Raw genomic sequence first — 22113 nt, 5'->3', positions numbered from 1 at the left:
GTCCTGGCTATTGTAAATAGAGCTGCAATGAACATTGTGGTACATGACTCTTTTTTGAATTATGGTTTTCTCAGGGTATATGCCCAGTATTGGGATTGCTGGGTCTTATGGTAGTTCTATTTTTAGTTTTTTAAGGAACCTCCATACTGTTCTCCATAGTGGCTGCATCAGTTTACATTCCCACCAACAGTGCAAGAGGGTTCCCTTTTCTCCACACCGTCTCCAGCATTTATTGTTTGTAGATTTTTTGATGATGGCCATTCTGACTGGTGTGAGGTGATACCTCATTGTAGTTTTGAGTTGCATTTCTCTAATGATTAGTGATGTTGAGCATTCTTTCATGTGTTTTTTTTGTCAGTCTGTAGACGCACAGTTTCTTAAAAATGTTCCTGAATGCATAGCTGCTTGTAGCACCTCCAAAGGGGCAGTTGGATGACTCAGATTTGTCTTTTTCTATGAATTTCATTTATTTTTGCTGCTTCTCTCTAACATATCCATGGATGATTGAAAATAAACGATATTATTCAGCCTCCTATGATGCTCTGTTTTCAGTCTTTCCAATCTTTTTTAAAAAGCAGTCTTTATGAGATAAGTTTTTATTACCCTCCTTTTATGCTTTGAACAACTTGAGTACAGAAAAGGAGAGGAACTTTTTGACACAATAAACCTTTCTTGAAGTGGTCACTAAGTGACATTTTAAACCAAAAATCTGTTTTAGAGTGGTCACAAGACATGCAGTATAGTAGCCTAGTGTTTTAATTTTCAATTTGAAATTGGTAAAGAATTCCCTGGTGGTCCAGTGGTTAGGACTCTGTGCTTTCACTGCAGAGGGCCCCGGGTTCAGTCCCTGGTTGGGAAATTAAGATCCCACAAGCCGCACACCATGGCTGGGGAAAAAAAAAATCTACTTTAGTTAAAAAAGAAAATGTAGTAACTAAAATTATGCCATATAAAGTAGCATCCAGGGAGTTTTCCTGGTGACGCAGTGTTTGAGAGTCCACCTGCCGATGCAGGGGACACGGGTTCGTGCCCCGGTCCGGGAAGATCCCACACGCCGCAGAGCGGCTGGGCTCGTGAGCCATGGCCGCTGAGCCTGCGCATCCAGAGCCTGTGCTCCACAACGGGAGAGGGCAAAGCAGTGAGAGGCCCACGTACCGCAAAAAAAATAAATAAATAAAAAATAAAGTAGCATCCAAGACTGTACAGTCCCTAAGAAAATTAACAAAAAAATGAAATTGGTAAGGAACAGAATTTGCCTGGTTTGTTTCAAACCCATTTTGAATAATATACGTTTTGAAAAACTATTATCCTTACTTCCCTCTTCCCCATACTTATTAATCTTAGAGTCATTTAGTATAGTTATAATGATTCTGGTGACAATAGATTTGGTATAACAGTATAATTTGGACATGGTTCAGCCCATGCTATGAGTTAGCATCTTTTCTCTTTGGTATTTGTATAAAACAGCCATTTTCTGAAAAATCTACATTCATTAAACTTTTTTCCACCAAAATTCTTGGAAACAGCCTACAGCCATGGTTTTGTTTTATGGGATAGGCAGATATCACTGATGTCTTCCAAGTGTTTTAAAAGAAAAAATTATTTTGAGACAGATCTTAAAGGAAGCCTATTTAACAGTGGACTACTCTGAATACTTAGTAGTTTTCTTTGTCCACCTCTAGTAACCAAAATTAGTAGACAATGCAGAAACCAATGGAAGGGAAGACCATCTCTTTATAGGGCTAATTAATTGTGCTACTCATTTGTTCTAAGTTTGTAATTTAAATTATAAGAAGGGGACTACTTTCACAGAGACCATCTGTGGGTTAGAGGTTATCTCAAAAGTTTCGTAGCTCAGTCTGTACACTGAGAAGGGAAGATGAAAAGAAAAAAAAAGTATAAATCAGCTGGAATCGATGGCATTGTAGTGTTTGGTTTATGACATATCCTTGAGAATTTTCTTATTCTAAATATCTCGGGAAGGTCGTGGGTCATGGAGTATCAGCTTCAGCCTTCTTTCCTAGTAATTTTTCTCTTTGGAGTTTCTTGATTCTTGAGCCTAGTTCTAAAACCTAGAGTCTTTGTTTTTGCTCTAGTAATGCAGTCATTGATTTGATTTACCTGAAAATCTAGACATCTTTTAATGTTTCTGCTCTCATCCTCCAGTCAAGTGACTCTTAAAACATAAACATGTGGGCCTCCCTGGTGGCGCAGTGGTTGAGAGTCCGCCTGCCGATGCAGGGGACACGGGTTCGTGCCCTGGTCCGGGAAGATCCCACATGCCACGGAGCGGCCGGGCCCGTGAGCCGTGGTCGCTGAGCCTGCGCGTCCGGAGCCTGTGCTCCGCAACGGGAGAGGCCACAGCAGTGTGAGGCCCGTGTACCGCAAAAAAACGACAACAACAAAAAACCCCATAAACATGTTTTTGAAAGGCAAGCCTTGTAGAAAATAGAAAATGTTCGTGTACAACTTCTTTGGGGCCAGTTCAGTGAACATAGGAATACTGTATACTTTGCATTGCTGGAAAATGGGAGTGTGTAAGTAAATGATAAAAACCAAAGGCCTTTCAACTGAATAGTATACCACTCTGGCTATATTGTCTAATATGATTGCCATTACCCACATGGCTATTGTGGCTGTTTAAATTTAAGTTAATTAAAATGAAGTTAAAATCCATTCCTTAGTTGCACTGCCACATTCCAAGTCTTGGACAGTGCAAATATAGTCATTTCATGTCCTTGTTGTATTGGAGCTTATGAATGAGAATTTGTGACGGTATTTCTGTTGGCATGATAGTCTGTTATCTGGTGGCATTCATTTGTATTTGGATTAGTTTATTTCTCATGTTCCCAGGCCTTGGACCAGAGTCAGTGGTTTGAAACAGGATATAAAATGATCTGGATACTGCTACATTTTCTAAGTTGCCATTTTAACCATTTTTAGGCGTGCAGTTCAGTGGCATTAAGTACATTCATGTTGTGCAATCATCACCACCCCCCATCTCTAGAACTTTTTTGTCTTCCCAAACTAAAACTCTGTACCTATTAAAGAATAATTCTCCATCCCCTCCTCTCTTCAGCCCCTGGTAACCACCATTCTACTTTTTTTTTCCTCTAGGAATTTGACTACTCCAATTACCTTATGAGTAGAATGATACAATATTTGTCCTTTTTGTGTCTGGCTTATTTCACTTAGCATAATATCTTCAAGGTTCATCATGTTGTAGACTATGTCAGAATTTCATTCCTTTTTAAAAATTATGGTGAAATACACATAGCATACAATTTACCACTTGAACCATTTTTAAGTGTGTAGTTCAGTGGCTTTAAGTACATTCCCATTGTTGTGCAACCATCATCACCATGCACCTCCAGAACTTTTTTCGTCTCGTAAAAATGAAAATCTGTACCCATTAAACACAGTTAACTAACTCCCCATTTCTCTCTCCCTACAGCCCCTGGCAACCACCATTCTGCTTTTTGTCTCTGTGAACTTGACTACTCTAGGTACCTCATATAAGTAGAATACAGTATTTGTCCTTTTGTGACTGGCTTTTTTCACCTAACATAATGTCCTCAGGGTTCATCCATGTTGTAGAATGTGTCAGAATGTCATCCCTTTTTAAGGCTGAATAATATTGTGTGTACCACATTTTGTTTACCTATTCATCTGTTGATACACACTTGGGTAGCTTCCACGTTTTGGCTATTGTGAATACTGTTATGAGCCCAGGTGTACAAATATCTGTTGGAGTCCCTGCTTTCAGTTCTTTTGAGTATATCACCAGAAGGGGACTTGCTGGATCATATGGCAATTCTATGTTTTTTTTGAGGAACTGACATACTATTTTCTAGATTTTACAGAATTTTAAGCTCTTGTTTTTGTTTTTTTGTTTTGGCCGAGCTATGTGGCATGCGGGATCTTAGTCCCCGACCTGGCTCGAATCTGTGCCTCCTACAGTGGAAGCGCGGAGTCTTAACCAGTGGACCGCCAGAGAAGTCCCATAAGCTCTGTTGAACTTAAAAACATTTAATTCTTAGAAAGTTGCGCTTGCTCAGATTACCTCTCCTGTGTTTCCCTAGCTTGTACCCTGGTACTGAAATATTACCAGAGAGTGTTGTACTGTTATATAGGTGAAGTTCCAGAGAGAAGCTTTATTTCTCTTTCCTGGAAGTTCACAGTACTGCTAACGGGGATAATTTTGTAGTGTTTGGCATGCAGGACCCCTTGAAAGTACCGATTTAATTTTCCTCTTTCTGGTTAGACTTCCCAAAATGAAAATATTATGAAATTTGTATTTTTTTTCTTTTGGTAAGCAATTTACATTATATTTTTTACTTTTTTTTTTCAAGCCCACTGCACTCTTCAGTTTTTCTCCGTCTTAAGTGTTTACTTGTATTTTCTGTCTCAGCCATAGTTAATACCATTTATACAGATGGCCCTAAAGCAGAAGAATACACTTAGAACTAGTCTTAAAAAGGTACATGTTTTTACATAAGCACTCAGAGTTTTCTAGCACTATAATGCATTTTTTATTAAACCTTAAGCCAGACAGCTCATATTTCTATACAATTAAGAAGCTTGAATCTTCAGCATTGTGTTAGTGTATGCTTAGTATGTCTGATAATGCTCTCATTCTTCAGGTTTTCATCAGAAACTCAGGAGACCCCAGCGTGCAGTGCTGTAGTCATTTGGTCTTACTGATTCCTTTCATTGAGATCAAGATAGAGTAATGCATATGGGCACTACCATCTTCCAACATTGTTTTGAAAATAAGAGTGTTTGAGTATTTCTCCTGGAATTTGAATAGCTTATGATGTTTTTTGTTTTTTTTACAAATTATTTTCAATATATTCACGTATACATTAAAATATAATACAGATCGTCAGGGTAAGGGGTCGTGGGTGGGGATGTGCATGAGTCTGTGTGCTGACAGCACCGCCAAGGAGGAGACCCAGGCTTGAGAATGGGGTCAGGCCTGGCCAGGGTCACAGAAGGGAAGGTCTCAAGGGCCTAAACCTTTGCATGAGAAGGCCTCTCCCAACAGCTCACAACCAGGGACTGCTTGTTGTAGGTGGAGCTCATTTTTGTGGCTTTCAGTTGAAATCTGCAGGTTTGAATTCCCCAGGGTGATGTGTCATCAGTAGCACAGCCCTGACAGTGGGGTGGGGAGAGAGGGCCCACGGGATTTCTTCTCCCCAGAGTCTCTCCTACCAGCTTGCCCGCCCTCCCACCCTGGCCCTGAAGGTCACTCTAATTCAGTGACCTGTTTGGGTCTGTAAACAGCCCCAAACTTCTGCATGTACTTCTTAATGTACTCCTTGGTTTTGCGTTTCACATTCTCATTGCACTCCAGGTCCTCGGGGTTCTTACAGTACTTCAGCTCCTTATTCATAACGCCGTGAGTCAGCTTGCGAGCTAGGTGTTTGAAATCTTCAGTTGTGGTAATTCTTCCCACTTTGCAGTCAGGTTTCCAGTAAGGGTTCAGGCACTGGACGATGAACTGGGACATCTCTTTTCTGAATACTTGTTTGCTTTTCTTAGCCAGCTCACTGGAGGTGTGTGCTTCTGCTGTCTTAGGCTTTTTTGAGGTCTTCATGGGATTTTCATCATATGTTGGGGTTCCCAGGCCCATCTCAGCTTCATGCTCAAGGCTGGCATCATCTCCTGGGCTTTCCCAAGTAGGAGGATCCCACTGAATCTGCCTTGGGATCACATGGTAGTAGTAAATCTTCCCTTCTGGGTCTCGGGCTGTCTTCCAGTTGGGAGGTAAGACAATGGTGTTTGGTTTGGGAGGAGGTGGGGATGGTAAATCCAGGAGATTATTTGTCACAACCATTTCAGGTGGCTGTAAGGGCTGAGGCTGCCCTGGCACAACTATTGTAGTCATGGCTGTGGCTGGCTGTACCACCACTCCTTGTGGGTGAGTTGTGAAAAGCTGTTGTCCCTGGATGTACTGAAGACTTGGCTGGGCATAACTCTGTACAGTTGGTGGAGTTGTCTGTGAATAGGGTGATGTCACACCATAGACAGTTGGACAAGCCTGTCCTTGATAATCTATGGTTACTTGAGACTGTGCAGGAGAGTACTGCTGCTGTACACTCACGGACTGTTGGTTTGAATCCCAAACCCCATAATTCTGTCCCTGGACTGGGCCTGGGGCTGGCACTGGCAAGACGGTGACTCTGGAGTCTTGGTGTACCACACCATCACTTTGGGCCACATACTGTGAACTGGGAACTTCCACAGGGGCCGCCACATGTGGCACCACTGGCACAGGTGGAGGGGCAGCAAGGGATTCTGTAGAATGTCCCAGCAAGGGCTGAGAATGATCATAAGGAGCAGGAGAACACACAGGATCCATGCTGGGTGTGGGGAGGAGCACCTTTCCAGCATTAGGATTGCTGGGATCCACATAGGCCTGCATGGGATAACCTGGTGGGTAGCCAGCAAAGGGGTGATGAGGGGCATTGTAGCCAAGAGAGTCACAGGGCAGTGGAGACGTCCTTCCCAGGTTCTGCATCTGCTGCTGTTGTTGTTGAGCCTCCCGCTGAGCTACCTCCTGCTCAAGCAACTTTCGACGCTCCTCTGTAGGAAGTTTATTGCGATCTTTAATTCGTCCTTTCTTTTTGGAAGTTGGTGTATCATATCTGTCACCTGGCCTTTTTGTTCCCCGCTCATAGGGAGAAGGTGGTGGTGAGAGGGAGCCCCTTCGTTGCCTTTTCTCTTTATTTTGAGTTTGTTTGTCTGGGTCTCTCTTTCTTGACCTGCTAGGAGTCTTTGGGGCAACTGTTTGATCTCTGAAGCCAACAGCATCCCTTCCTCGTTCAGTTATTGTGCTCTCCTTTTCAGTTTGACTTTTCTTTGGAATTCGATATACCTCCTTTAGGTCTTTCCAACTGTCCAGGAGCTTGGTGGCCAAATCACTTATATCTACTGTTTTATCTGGCTGTTCCTGGCTCCTCTCACTCTCCATACCAGATACCCCCTCCTCTTCATCTTGGGATGGTGTTTGCTCAGCAATAGGTTCGTCTAGTTTTGTGCCATTGCTCTCTTTAGGCTCTATTTCAGTGTCAGCCTCTGGTTCAGATGTGGGTAGCTTAATGGCCTCCACAGCAATTTCACTATCAACTTTAGATTCAGGCAGCTGTTGTATGAGTAGCTGTTGTGACTGTAACTCTTCCTCTTCTTCTACAGGGACGTTTTCTAACTGCTCAGGGTTCTCTTTGCCATCGTTGCCTTCTAGCTTGCTGGTAGCCTCAGAGATCGCACTGTCCATGCTATTTTCACTTATAATTTTAAGTCTGCGAAACATTCGCTTCTTGGGGGTGTCTGTGTCAGCTTCTGTGCTCAGCTTGGTGGAAGGATCAGGTGTGTGGAGTGGTATGTGAGCACGTGATGTATTCTCGCTAGAATACCCATCTCCTTCACTCAGCTGAGGGACAGCAGTCTTGGTTTGAGACCAACGTTGAATAATAGGAAGTACTTTGCTTTCCGCCAACATATTTTTAGTAGGAATGGGTAAATGTTCCAAAGTCTTTATAATCTCTTCCTGAAGCTTCTGGTTACTTTCCCGGCCATCACCTAGTTCTGCCATCCAGATCCACAGCAAAGACAGCCCATGATGTTCCAGAAAGGACTTCAGGCAAGACTGTGAATGTGTGTTCTGTATGAGCTTGAGACAGGTAAGTTTCTGTTCCAAAGTTTCAATTGTAACCATTAGCCAGGATAAGCTGAGCACCTGGCTTTTATCAGAGAGACCCTCACCATTCTTCATCAGAGCTTCTAGCTCTCCATCCACCGAATCCTTCTTCCGAGATCGTTCTTTCTTCATTTTCCCTCCTGCTGCTCTGATGCTGACTCTGTTCTCTCCTCCCAGGTAACCCCGGCAATTAGCCGGCCCACAGAAACATTTCTGCACTTCTTTCTGATAGCCAAGTGTTAGCTCTGAGCCTGAAGGAACCAGTTTGGTGGTAAAAAACCCAACTCTCAGTTGTCCGTTCACAATCCATTTTTGAGCCTCACAGTTTGGTTCACAGCTGTGATTCATGAACCGGGAGCAGTTTCCTTTCTGAGTGGCATCTATTATCTCATCATTCTTCAGGGCCATGAAATAGTGGTGGGTGTTTTTGTTTCGTGCATACTCCTTTACCCGGGCTTTAAACTCTTTATGATCAAGTACCTCTCCACAATATTCCAGGACAAAGGTGTTCGAAGGAAGGTCTTTAGCAGCTCTCAAGCCCCAGCCTTTCTTTTCTGTGAGTATGACTTCCACATCTGCATGCTGTTTTCTTTGAAACCGTCTATTGGAACAATAATCCCCATTTGGACACCGAGAAGAACATTCAATCATGAGGAGACGATTCAGACAATCTTCCCCACATGCTATTTCACCTTGAGCTCTTTCATCTTTAGAAAGAGGTGTACACTGACATTGCATTCGCTTAAAATCCCGATGGGATTTATTCTTCTTTCTTTCTGTTAAATAAACATTTTCTTCAATCAGATCAAAGTAACAAGGCATCTTCCCTTGTTTGGCACGTTCCTTCCACCGCTGTGGGTCCCTGAAGTCCTCCATGACACACGAAGGCCCAACCAATGCTGAGCCTAGAGGCACTGCTGTCTCTCCCTGCTCTACCTCCACTCTAACTTTCTTTCTGTCCTGAAGCTCACCATCACTTTCAGAAGCACTCTCCAATTCCTGTCTCCTGTTTTTAAGAGGCCCTCTATCTTTCATATCATTTTTTTCTAAGTTTTTCGAAAGATCTTTCTTCTCATTCACAGCTAAAGAGTCCTTAATGGAATTGCTGCTTATTTCAGGTGCTTGCACTGACGCCTTGTCCTTCTGAAGGGACAGAAAAAATTTACTGGACTGACTTGAAATGTGAGATCCTCCACGTTGATCCCAGTCCTCCTCCTCTTCACAGTCATCTGTTAAGGAATCTGGTACCTGCCCTTGAATTCGATCATACACAGCCCCAGTTTCGGGCGGTCTGCCTGCTGATCTTGGATCCCAGTAGCCATTGCCTTGCCAGTAATTAGGTGTCCCACTATACTGTTCGGCACTTTGCTGATACTTGTGTCCACCACAGGCTCCATAGCTGCTGTCAGGTTGCTGATATGTGGTAGTAGGCTTTTCTTGTTGAGAGAAGTCCCACCCTAGATTTCTGAGCTCTTCTGATGAAGGGAAACCATCCACTCGGGAGATCTCACAAGAAGAAAAATTTGACTCCGTTTTTCCCAGTCTCCCCTCTGGCCTGATAGGGAAACTGGTCTGTTGCCGAGACTTACTTGAAACATCTTCACAATCATCAGAAGAATAAACTGGTAGCTCTTCTTGCTGCCTAGAAGTTATTTTGGCTTTCACTGCTTCCTCAGAATTTGGATGACCTAGAGGGTCAGATTTTATGTCTGTATGACTTGTACTATCAAGCCCATCACTCTGAGGATGAGCAATTTCAGACAGGTGATTATCTGTCTGTTTTTGGTTGAGCTGTGTAAAAGAAATTTCTGAATTCTTCTCTGTTGCTTTATGAAAGAAGAACTTCTCAGTTTGAGGACAGGCTGAAAAAGAATTCAGAATAATGATAGTAAAGATGATCCAAAATCTTGGCAATAGAATAGACAAAATGCAAGAAACAGTTAACAAGGACCTAGAAGAACTAAAGGTGAATCAAGCAACGATTAGAAACACAATAAGTGAAATTAAAAATACTCTAGATGGGATCAATAGCCGAATAACTGAGGCAGAAGAACGGGTAAGTGACGTGGAAGATAAAATAGTGGAAATAACTACTGCAGAGCAGAAGAAAGAAAAAAGAATGAAAAGAACTGAGGACAGTCTGAGAGACCTCTGGGACAACATTAAACGCACCAACATTCGAATTATAGGGGTTCCAGAAGAAGAAGAGAAAAAGGACTGAGAAAATATTTGAAGAGATTATAGTTGAAAACGTCCCTAATATGGGAAAGGAAATAGTCAAGTCAAGTCCAGGAGGCACAGAGAGTCCCATACAGGATAAATCCAAGGAGAAATACGCCAAGACACATATTAATCCAACTGTCAAAAATTGAATACAAAGAAAACATATTAAAAGCAGCAAGGGAAAAACAACAAATAACACACAAGGGAATCCCCATCAGGTTAACAGCTGACCTTTCATCAGAAACTCTGCAAGCCAGAAGGGAGTGGCAGGACATATTTAAAGTGATGAAGGAGAAAAACCTGCAACCAAGATTACTCTACCCAGCAAGGATCTCATTCAGATTTGATGGAGAAATTAAAACGTTTACAGACAAGCAAAAGCTGAGAGAGTTCAGCAGCACCAAACCAGCTTTACAACAAATGCTAAAGGAACTTCTCCAGGCAAGAAACACAACAGAAGGAAAAGACCTACAATAACGAACCCAAATCAGTTTAGAAAATGGGAATAGGAAGATACATATGGATAATTACCTTAAATGTAAATGGACGAAATGCTCCCACCAAAAGACACAGAGTGGCTGAATGGATACAAAAACAAGACCCATATATATGCTGTCTACAAGAGACCCACTTCAGACCTAGAGACACATACAGACTGAAAGTAAGGGGATGGAAAAAGATATTCCATGCAAATGGAAACCAAAAGAAAGCTGGAGTAGCAATTCTCATATCAGACAAAACAAACTTTAAAATAAAGACTACTAGAAGAGACAAAGAAGGACACTACATAATGATCAAGGGATCGATCCAAGAAGAAGATATAACAATTGCAAATATGTATGCACCCAACATAGGAGCACCTCAATACATAAGGCAAATACTAACAGCCATAAAAGGGGAAATTGGCAGTAACACATTCATAGTAGGGGACCTTAACACCCCACTTTCACCAGTGGACAGATCATCCAAAATGAAAATAAATAAGGAAACACAAGCTTTAAATGATACATTAAACAAGATGGACTTAATTGATATTTATAGGACATTCCATCCAAAAACAACAGAATACACATTTTTCTCAAGTGCTCATGGTACATTCTCCAGGATAGATCATACCTTGGGTCACAAATCAAGCCTTGGTAAATTTAAGAAAATTGAAATTGTATCAAGTATCTTTTCCGACCACAATGCTATGAGACTAGATATCAGTTACAGGAAGAGATCTGTAAAAAATACAAACACATGGAGGCTAAACAATACACTACTTAATAACGAAGTGATCACTGAAGAAATCAAAGAGGAAATCAAAAAATACCTAGAAACAAATGACAGTGGAGACACGACGACCCAAAACCTATGGGATGCAGCAAAAGCAGTTCTAAGAGGGAAGTTTATAGCAATACAATCCCACCTTAAGAAACGGGAAACATCTCGAATAAACAACCTAACCTTGCACCTAAAGCAATTAGAGAAAGAAGAACAGAAACACCCCAAAGTTAGCAGAAGGAAAGAAATCATAAAAATCAGATCAGAAATAAATGAAAAAGAAATGAAGGAAACGATAGCAAAGATCAATAAAACTAAAAGCTGGTTCTTTGCGAAGATAAACAAAATTGATAAACCATTAGCCAGACTCATCAAGAAAAAAAGGGAGAAGACTCAAATCAATAGAATTAGAAGTGAAAAAGGAGAAGTAACAACTGACACTGCAGAAATACAAAAGATCATGAGAGATTACCACAAGCAACTCTATGCCAATAAAATGGACAACCTGGAAGAAATGGAGAAATTCTTAGAAATGCACAAGCTGCCAAGGCTGAATCAGGAAGAAATAGAAAATATGAAGAGACCACTCACAAGCAGTGAAATTGAAACTGTGATAAGAAAAATGTTCCAACAACGAAAACCCAGGACCAGATGGCTTCACAGGCGAATTCTATCAAACATTCAGAGAAGAGCTAACACCTATCCTTCTCAAACTCTTCCAAAATATAGCAGAGGGAGGAACACTCCCAAACTCATTCTACGAGGCCACCATCACCTTGATACCAAAACCAGACAAGGATCTCACAAAGAAAGAAAACTACAGGCCAATATCACTGATGAACATCGATGCAAAAATCCTCAACAAAATACTAGCAAAGAGAATCCAACAGCACATTAAAAGGATCATACACCATGATCAAGTGGGGTTTATTCCAGGAATGCAAGGATTCTTCAATATGCGCAAATCAATCAACGTGATATTAACCTCATATTAACAAATTGAAGGAGAAAAAACCATATGATCATCTCAATAGATGCAGAGAAAGCTTTCGACAAAATTCAACACCCATTTATGATAAAAACCCTGCAGAAAGTAGGCATAGAGGGAACTTTCCTCAAGAAAATAAAGGCCATATATGACAAACCCACAGCCAACATCGTCCTCAATGGTGAAAAACTGAAAGCATTTCCACTAAGATCAGGAACAAGACAAGGTTGCCCACTCTCACCACTCTTATTCAACATAGTTTTGGAAGTTTTAGCCACAGCAATCAGAGAAGAAAAGGAAATAAAAGGAATCCAAATTGGAAAAGAAGTAAAGCTGTCACTGTTTGCAGATGACATGATACTATACATAGAGAATCCTAAAGATGCTACCAGAAAACTACTAGAGCTAATCAATGAAATTGGTAAAGTAGCAGGATACAAAATTCATGCACAGAAATCTCTGGCATTCCTATATACTAATGATGAAAATCTGAAAGTGAAATCCAGAAAACACTCCCACTTACCATTGCAACAAAAAGAATAAAATATCTAGGAATAAACCTACCTAAGGAGACAAAAGACCTGTATGCAGAAAATTATAAGACACTGATGAAAGAAATTAAAGATGATACAAATAGATGGAGAGATATACCATGTTCTTGGATTGGAAGAATCAACATTGTGAAAATGACTCTACTACCCAAAGCAATCTACAGATTCAATGCAATCCCTATCAAACTACCACTGGCATTTTTTCACAGAACAGGAACAAAAAATTTCACAACTTGTATGGAAACACAAAAGACCCCGAATAGCCAAAGAAATCTTGAGAATGAAAAATGGAGCTGGAGGAATCAGGCGCCCTGACTTCAGACTATACTACAAAGCTACAGTAATCAAGACAGTATGGTAATGGCACAAAAACAGAAAGATAGATCAATGGAACAGGATAGAAAGTTCAGAGATAAACCCACGCACATATGGTAACCTTATCTTTGATAAAGGAGGCAGGAATATACAGTGGAGAAAGGACAGCCTCTTCAATAAGTGGTGCTGGGAAAACTGGTCAGGTGTCGAAAGCCATCCTGGAGCCATTGCACCATGACAGAGTCATGAGCGACGGAAGGTGAAACTGCAAGGCAGCGCCATGCCAGGAAGGTGGACTACAGCTCCGTTGTTACGTTTTATGATAATAAATTTACATACGGGGCAATTTTGGTGGGATGTTGCTCCACGTGAAAGAAAAATTCCTCTAGGACTCCCCCTCCTGAAACTACCACAGAATGGGAAGTACCCACTAAAGCGCCGGGGAAATGGGTAAAGAATTAAGAGCCTGGAACTAAGGGGATGTTTTTATGAAAAACACCCTCTAGTATGGAGTTATGGCCATGGGCCGGAGTTCCTGATGACATAGGAAATTTATGGTTCTATTATAAAGGAAGATGAATTATAGAAAAGCAAATGACTAGAGCAGAATTGGTTGCCAGGATAGGGAGAAAACACTGTCTCAGTTGAAGGAAACAACGAGAAAGAGCATGCAGGTAAATTGTAAATATTTTCATGGAACCATTGTAAAAGGTTGCCCATGCAAGAAGAGAAATAGGAACAAGTAGCTCCAACTTTTACAACTGAAATAATCATATAACTGCTTGGCTTGGTTACTAAGAAACAACCTGTGATTAATGGGAACTTGGGGAAATATTTTAATAGGACATCTAGAAACTAGGGGATTTTTTAAAAAAAAATCTTTATAGAACATTTTGAGGTTTGATTGTGCGAAGATTGGCCACGTACCTGGTAATGTAATCAACTACAATATATAAACCTGTGATTGTAAACAATAGAAGAAGAATGAAGAATAAAGACTTGAGAAGGAGAAACATGCAATGCTGATACTTTAAGAAGTGTAATAGAATTATTTCCTTCGCCGACGCTATCCATCCCTTGGGTATCCCTGGACTCGCTGGAGCTGGACTACAGCAAGTGGCGCCCGAACAGGGACCTGAAGGGTGAGTGTAAATAGAGTGAGTTCGGGATAGCTAGGCTTCCACCTAGGGTGCTGCAGACACCCTTGCAGAGTATAGGCTAGGTAAGTGAAGGGTGGATAATCTAATAAGTTATATAAAAGGTAAGTTAACTATGGGTCATAAGGAATCTAAAGAGAGAAAATTATTTATTGATATTATTAAACATATGTTATCTGGAAGAGGTATTAAGGTAACTACTAGTCAATTAGCTAACTTTTTTAACTTTATTCAAGAACAATGTCCATGGTTCCCAGAGGAAGGTACAGTTAATTTGGATACATGGGCTAAGGTAGGGGATCAATTAAAAACATATTATTCACTTCATGGTCCTGAAAAAGTTCCTGTAGATACTTTTGCTCTATGGTATCTCATTAGAGATACCTTAGATCCAGTACAAGAAAGACAGAGAATACCTTATATGGGAATTCCAGATGAAAGTACTCCCTTAATACCTCCAAAACCACCTCGCAAGAAAGTATTGGCAGCTACATTTGAAAAATGTAAAATAGATGATGATGATGATGATGCGTTGTCCCCTCAGGACCGAAAAGACCTGGAGGAGGCTGCTGCTGCTTATCATAGAGAGCCAAATCCTTGGGATTTTCCTGTTATTAATTCTGAGACAAAAACACCTTTGCCAAAAATTAGTTATCCTGCATTACCAGATTATAAACAAGAGATGCCTTTGAGACCACCTCCACCTCCTCCAACTAACAAAATGATTAAAAATACATTTAATATTAAGCCAAAGATGCATTCCAGAAGAATACAGGTCTCTGATGATCCATAATTTGCTGCTTGTTTCCCTGTAGGTTTTGAAGGAGCCTTTGATGATGGGGTGACATGGGAACCTCTGCCTTATAAGATTCTCAAAGAATTAAAGGCTGCATGTGCTGATTATGGACCACTAGCTCCCTATACACTCACTTTGCTAGATGCTCTTGCTAACAGATGGATGACACCATATGATTGTGTCCAAGTGGCTCGAGTCTGTCTCTCAGGTGGGCAATATCTGTTGTGGAAAACAGAATATGAAGACTTAGCTAAAAAACAAACTGCAATTAATGAAAGACAAAGGAAAGCTGATATCTTGTTGGATATGTTAATAGGTGAGGGAGATTATGATACTGCACAAAGTCAAATGTACCTAGATAAGGAAGTCTTGATGCAGGTCACTAGCTGTGCTGTTAATGCCTGGAAACCTCTTCCTTTGGTGGCTGGGAAAGCAACTGCCTTGGGGGAAATTAAGCAAAGGGCTGATGAAGCATATGAAGACTTTGTGTCAAGATTAACACAGGCAGTACAGAGAGTAATTACCAATCAAGAGGCAGCTGATTGCTTGTTAAGCAATTGGCATTTGAAAATGCAAACAGTACCTGTCAAGCATTATTGAAACCTATTAGGAAAACTGGAAATATAACTGATTTTATTAAATAATGTGCAGACGTAGGACCTGCCTTTATACAGGGCGTTGCTATAGCAGCTGCATTAAAAGGGGAAATGTATCCACAATATGTACAAAATATAATAAAGAAAAAAGGAGCTCCTGTCATTATGGCTGGGGGTACTCCCGGAAATTATTGTTATGCCTGTGGTAAGCCAGGTCATTTTAGTAGAGCATGTCCTTATAAGAATGCAGATAACCAACAAGAAGCACCTAACATGCCTCCACTATCGGTTCCTTCACCTATAAATTCAAAAGTCAATCTTCCAAAGACTTTATGTCCACGGTGTCAGAAGGGTTATCATTGGGCAAAAGAATGTAGATCTAAATTTCATAAGAATGGACAACTTTTACCACCTAATTCTGACACAGGGAATTCAGGAAACTTCCAGGGGGGCCTGCCCCAGGCCCCAAAAATGATAGGGGCAACACAAATAAATACATCCCAACATCTGAACCCCTTCCTTCCTTTCGTTCCATCTCAGAACTCTTCAGAGCAACCCCAGGCAGTGCAGGATTGGACTTGTGTTCCACCACCTCAACAATATTAACTCCTGATGCTCCTCCAATAAAAATTCCTACTGGAATCAAAGGGCCATTGCCAGAAGGTGTATTGGGTCTCATATTGGGAAGAAGTTCATCATCTCTTGCAGGATTAACAGTTTTGCCAGGTGTTATAGATTCTGACTATACAGGACAACTACAAATTATGGTGGCTCCCCCTACAAAAACACGACAAATATTTAAAGGTCAAAGAATAGCTCAATTGCTTTTGCTCCCATACTATCAGACGGGACAATCTGTAATTGATAAACCTAGAAATGAAGGAGGTTTGGGATCTAGTGATATGGCTTTTTGGGTACAGGAAATTACCCAGTCTAGACCTACAAAAGCACTAAGGGTTAATGGAAAAGAGATTATAGGATTATTGGATACTGGAGCAGATGTGTCCTGTGTGGCTGGTAAGGATTGGCCTCCAGCCTGGCCAACTAAAAGTACTCATAATGAGCTTACAGGTTTGGGGAAAGCTCCATCTGTAGCAAAAAGTTCGCCAATATTGCATTGGACCAATGAAGAAGGTCAATCAGGTACATTTTATCCTTATATAATACCTTCTTTGCCATTTACCCTTTGCGGAAGAGATATATTGCACAAATGAGAATGCTATTGTATAGCCCAGATGAAAAGGTTACTTCTCAAATGTTAAATATGAGATATGATCCCAATAAGGGATTAGGTAAGGAACAACAAGGTGATATGTTGCCCATACTAACTAAACAACATAAATTTAGGCAAGGTTTGGGTTATCCAAATTTATAAATATGGCCATTGCTCGAGCTGCTGACCCCATTTCTTGGAAATCAGATCTTCCTGTATGGGTAGAACAATGGCCATTAACTATGGAAAAATTGTCAGCAGCAAGACAATTGGTACAACAGCAATTAGAAGCAGGACATAGTGAAAGTTCTAACAGTCCATGGAATACACCAATTTTTGTAATAAAGAAAAAATCAGGAAAATGGAGACTCTTACAAGATCTAAGGGCAATTAATAATACTATGGAAGATATGGGAGCTTTACAGCCTGGATTGCCCTCTCCTGTTGCTGTTCCAATAAATTATAATATAATTATTATAGATCTACAAGATTGCTTTTTTACTATTCCTTTGGACCCTCAAGATAGAAAAAGATTTGCTTTTAGTGTACCCTCTACTAACTTTAAACAACCTTATCAAAGATATCAATGGAAGGGCTTCCCTGGTGGCGCAGTGGTTGAGAGTCCGCCTGCCGATGCAGGGGACACGGGTTCGTGCCCCGGTCCGGGAAGATCCCACATGCCGCAGAGCGGCTAGGCCCGTGGGCCATGGCCGCTGAGCCTTTGTGTCCGGAGCCTATGCCCCACAACGGGAAAGCCCACAACAGTGAGAGGCCCGCGTACCGAAAAAAAAAAAAAAAAAAAAAAAAAGATATCAATGGAAGGTATTACCTCAGGGAATGAAAAATAGTCCAACCTTATGTCAAAAATTTGTGGATAAGGCTATAACAGAAATAAGAATAATCCGGAAGTATATATGATACACTATATGGATGATATATTGTTGGCCCATTCAGGTAGAGGATATTTACAAGAAGTCTTACAGCATTTAACAGAGGCATTACAAAAAAACGGACTCCAAATAGCTCCAGAAAAGATTCAAACTGAACCACCTATGACTTATTTAGGGAGAATAATACATACACAAACTGTGACACGTCAACCATTACAACTTCGGAAAGATAATTTACGAACATTAAATGACTATCAAAAACTATTGGGAGATATTAATTGGATTAGACCTTATTTAAAAATAACTACAGCAGAATTGAAGCCTTTATTTAACATATTACAAGGAAATTCAGATCCAACCTCATCTAGAAATATGACTCCTGAAGCAGAAAAGGCTTTACAGTCTATTGAATCTGCTTTAAACAACTGCTTCTTACAAAGAATAGATTACACAAAAGAATGGTGTTTGCTAATCTTGCCCATTCCAGTCACACCTACGGGTATACTTTGGCAGGAAGGACCTTTGGAATGGATCCATTTACCAGCTACTTCAAAGAAAATAGTTCCTATCCTATGTTAACAGCAACTTTAATAGCTAAAGGAAGAAAAAGAAGTAAGGAATTGTTTGGAAAAGATGTAACTAATATAATTATCCCTTATAATAAATATCAACTACAAATTTTATTACAGAATGATGAAGACTGGCAAATAGCTCTTAGTTCTTATACTGGACAAATTCTGTTTCATTTGCCAAAACATCCGCTATTACAATTTTTTGCTACACATCCAGTTATATTTCCTAAATGCTATGTTGATCAGCCAATAGAAGATGCAGCTTTAGTTTTTACAGATGGATCATCTAATGGAAAAGCTGCTTTACTTATTAATAATGTTCCAAAGGTAATTCAAACTCAGGAAACTTCTGCTCAAAAAGCGGAATTAATTGCAATAATACATGCTTTTGCTGAGCTGCAGAACCAGACTTTCAATTTATATTCAGACTCACAGTATGTGGTTAAGCTATTTCCTCATATAGAAACCGCAGTCTTGCCAGAGCATAAAACTACAATTTTTGATCTTTTAAATTGTTTACAAAAACAAGTTTGGGCACGTTCTTTACCTTATTATGTCGGTCATGTAAAGTCACATTCTAACTTGCCTGGAAGCATATGTGAAGGTAATCGCCAAGCTGACCTTTTGACACGAATTGTCGCTTTCCCTTGTATTAAGGAGGCACTAGCTTCGCATAATTTGCATCATCAAAATTCCGCAGCTCTGCGATATCAATTTCAACTGCCTCGGGAGATAGCCAGATCTATAGTTAAAAATTGTCCACATTGTCCAACTTATTCATCCAGTTTGCCCATGGGGGTCAACTCTAGAGGATTATTACCTAATGTGTTATGGCAAATGGATGTAACTCATGTGCCAACTTTTGGAAAGCTGTCTTATGTACGTGTTTCAGTGGATACTTATTCTCATGTAATTCTTGCCTCAGCAAGAACCAGAGAAGCTTTTAAGGATGTTATGTAACACTTATTTTTCTGTTTTGCCTTTCTAGGCATTCCAAAAGCTCTAAAAACGGATAATGCTCCTGCCTGTGTTTCAAAGGCTTTTAAAGACTTTTGTGAAAAATTTAATATTTCCCATTCTACTGGAATCCCCTGTAATCCTCAGGGTCAAGCAATAGTGGAAAGAGCCCATCATACTTTAAAAGTTCAAATTACAAAATTACAGCAAGGGGAATTCAAGTACAGTTCTCCACATCACATTCTTCAACACGCACTATTTGTATTAAATAATTTGAATACTGATTCACAAGGTAATACTGCCATGATGAGGCATTGGAATCCCGATATTAATAAACCTAAACCTAGGGTGAAATGGAAGGATCTGCTCACTGGTCAATGGAAAGGACCTGATATTTTACTAACCAGTGGCAGAGGGTATGCTTGTGTATTTCCACAGGGCGCCGACTCGCCGTTGTGGGTGCCTGACCGTCTCATCAGACATGTCGGGCCCTCCGCCCCCGCCTTACCACTTTCCAATCAGGCACAAGCCACCACAGCCGGAGACGTCAGCTGATGAATCACCATCAGCTAAAGAACCGCTGCTGCAGCAGATACAAAACCTCACCATCGGAGAGAGACCAATTCTTTGTCTGCCACGTCCGCGCCTGAGACCTCGCAAGAGACAAGCCGTCTCTATGAGAACTTCGAATCCACCAACTTGGGGTCAGATTAAACGACTTGCTGACGATGCCGAGAAAGTGGTAACAGACCAGGGAGCTACCTTAACACCTGGAAATCTTTTTGTTGCTATGCTTGCTATATTGGCCTGCCAGGTAACTAGGGGAAATGCTTTGGGTAATTCTTATTGGACTTATCTCCCTGATCCACCAATTTTATAAACTGTAGCCTGTGATAATGAGGATATACCAGTATCTACTACTGTGCCCAGGTTAATGGGAGGAGCCATAAGCTCCTATCCATATAATAAATTTAAAACAAATAATAATTTTACTTTTCATGGAAAATCAGGGTTCCATCCTGTATGTTTTATATTTCCATCGATTAATAATTCTGTAGCCTCTCGTAAGAATGGATGTATACCGGTTTTTCTTAAAGGACAGCTTACTGCTTCTCCTTCGAGTCAATCTAATAAGAGACTTCTTTGGTCTTTGATTTATCTAGCACCCGGAGAAGATCCAACTTATAATCAACCTTCCTCTCATCCTTTAAAATTTCCTCCTTGTAATCCTCCTTATGGTATTCGTACAGGAATACAATCATCTATATTACAATCTCTGGAAGACCAATTGGATAGTAACTGGGATGCTGTAGATGCCAATACAGGATTTCCTACATGGAATTATTGTATATATTCTTCAAGAATAGATATTCCCATACAGGATACCACAAAAAATGTGCATGACTGGAGTAATCCTGATCCATCTAAGGATTACAGATCTTATTTACAACATCATGCACATTATGATTGGAATAATTCATTCATTCCTGCTTCTATGCATGTTAATAGATGGCACACTGGAGGATGGGTGCCTCCTACCCTAACTATGGCTTAAGATAATATGTATTATGCACAGACCCAGCTTTGGAAAGCTATTGCTGCACCATCGCCAGTTATTCTTCATAGACCTAAAAATATGGGCATTTGTTCTATGCAGGCTTGTGTGTCAGCACCTTATGTATCCTTGGTAGCCCCAAGATATGTGGATCTAAATATTTATCAAAATACTTCTGATTCTACTTTTTGGACACATTGCTATGATTGTATTTTGACAAGTTGTATAAATCCCTCTGTGAATGTACAAGTTTTAATGATTCTTAAACGACCACCATACATTATGTTGCCTGTAAAATTATCCTCTGCCTGGTATGATGATTATGGCTTACAAGTTTTGCATGAAACTGAAGTTTTATTATGTTCAAAGAGATTTGTTGCAGCTTTAATTGTAGGAATATCTACATTTATAGCTGTAATAGCATCATTTTCTCTTTCAATAAGTTCCTTTAGCTCAACAAGTACATACAGCTCAACATGTAAATGAGCTTTCAAAAAATGTACCTTTAGCTCTGGCTACTCAGGAAGTTATAGACAGAAAGTTAGAAGCAAAGGTGGATGCCTTAGAAGAAGCAATTTTACACATAGGGCAGGAATTAACAGCGCTCAAAGTAAGATTAGCTTTGAGGTGTCATAAAAAATATAGATGGTTTTGTGTTACTCCTCTAAAAGTGAATGAATCATTATATTCTTGGGAACAAATTCAGACTCATATTATGGGAGTTTGGAACCAAACAGATGTTAGTTTAAACCTTACTAAATTACATCAAGAGATTCATGACATAGGAAATACAAACTTAGATTTATCTCCGGCACAGTTTGCTCAGAATTTTTTTGAAAGTACTAAGTGATTTGTGTCACATAAAACCTTATTCTCAATGCTCATTAATGGAGGAATCATTGCAGTCGTTGTACTAATTCTGATATTTTTACTTCCTGTCATCATCAGAATAATTATTAAAAGCATCAAACAACTTTCCGTGGAGCTACATACTGCACTTTTTTTTATTATTATTATTTTTTTTTGCTGCGGTACGTGGGCCTCTCACTGTTGTGGCCTCTCCCGTTGCAAAGCACAGGCTCCGGATGCGCAGGCTCAGCGGCCATGGCTCACAGGCCCAGCTGCTCCGCAGCATGTGGGATCTTCCCAGACCGGGGCACGAACCGGTGTCCCCTGCATCGGCAGGTGGACTCTCAACCACTGCGCCACCAGGGAAGCCCCATACTGCACTTTTAAAAAATAAAAAAGGGGGAGATGTCAGAAGCCATCTTGGAGCCATTGCACCATGACAAAGTCATGAGCAATGGAAGGCGAAACTGCAAGGCAGCGCCG

At 40.5% G+C, this 22113-nt stretch overlaps 2 protein-coding genes across 2 annotated transcripts in view; one reads left to right on the top strand and one right to left on the bottom strand.

Moving 5' to 3' along the window:
- The window catches only part of TNPO3 (transportin 3), a 322931-nt gene that overhangs the window by 160299 nt on the left and 140519 nt on the right, over positions 1 to 22113 (top strand). The gene's annotated exons all lie outside the window — the stretch shown is intronic.
- LOC309810284 (histone-lysine N-methyltransferase SETD2-like) lies at positions 4785 to 9673 on the bottom strand (the record flags this gene model as incomplete). The annotated part of the gene is made up of 1 exon (XM_082632243.1): positions 4785 to 9673. A coding segment is annotated over one exon (4425 nt), but the record flags the coding sequence as incomplete, so codon positions are not given.

The sequence above is a fragment of the Mesoplodon mirus genome (assembly GCF_964341445.2).
Source record: "Mesoplodon mirus genome assembly, chromosome: 9".
Lineage (NCBI taxonomy): Eukaryota > Metazoa > Chordata > Mammalia > Artiodactyla > Ziphiidae > Mesoplodon > Mesoplodon mirus.
Note: the sequence above shows the minus strand (reverse complement) of the source record. Positions and strands in the feature narration are given on the sequence as shown.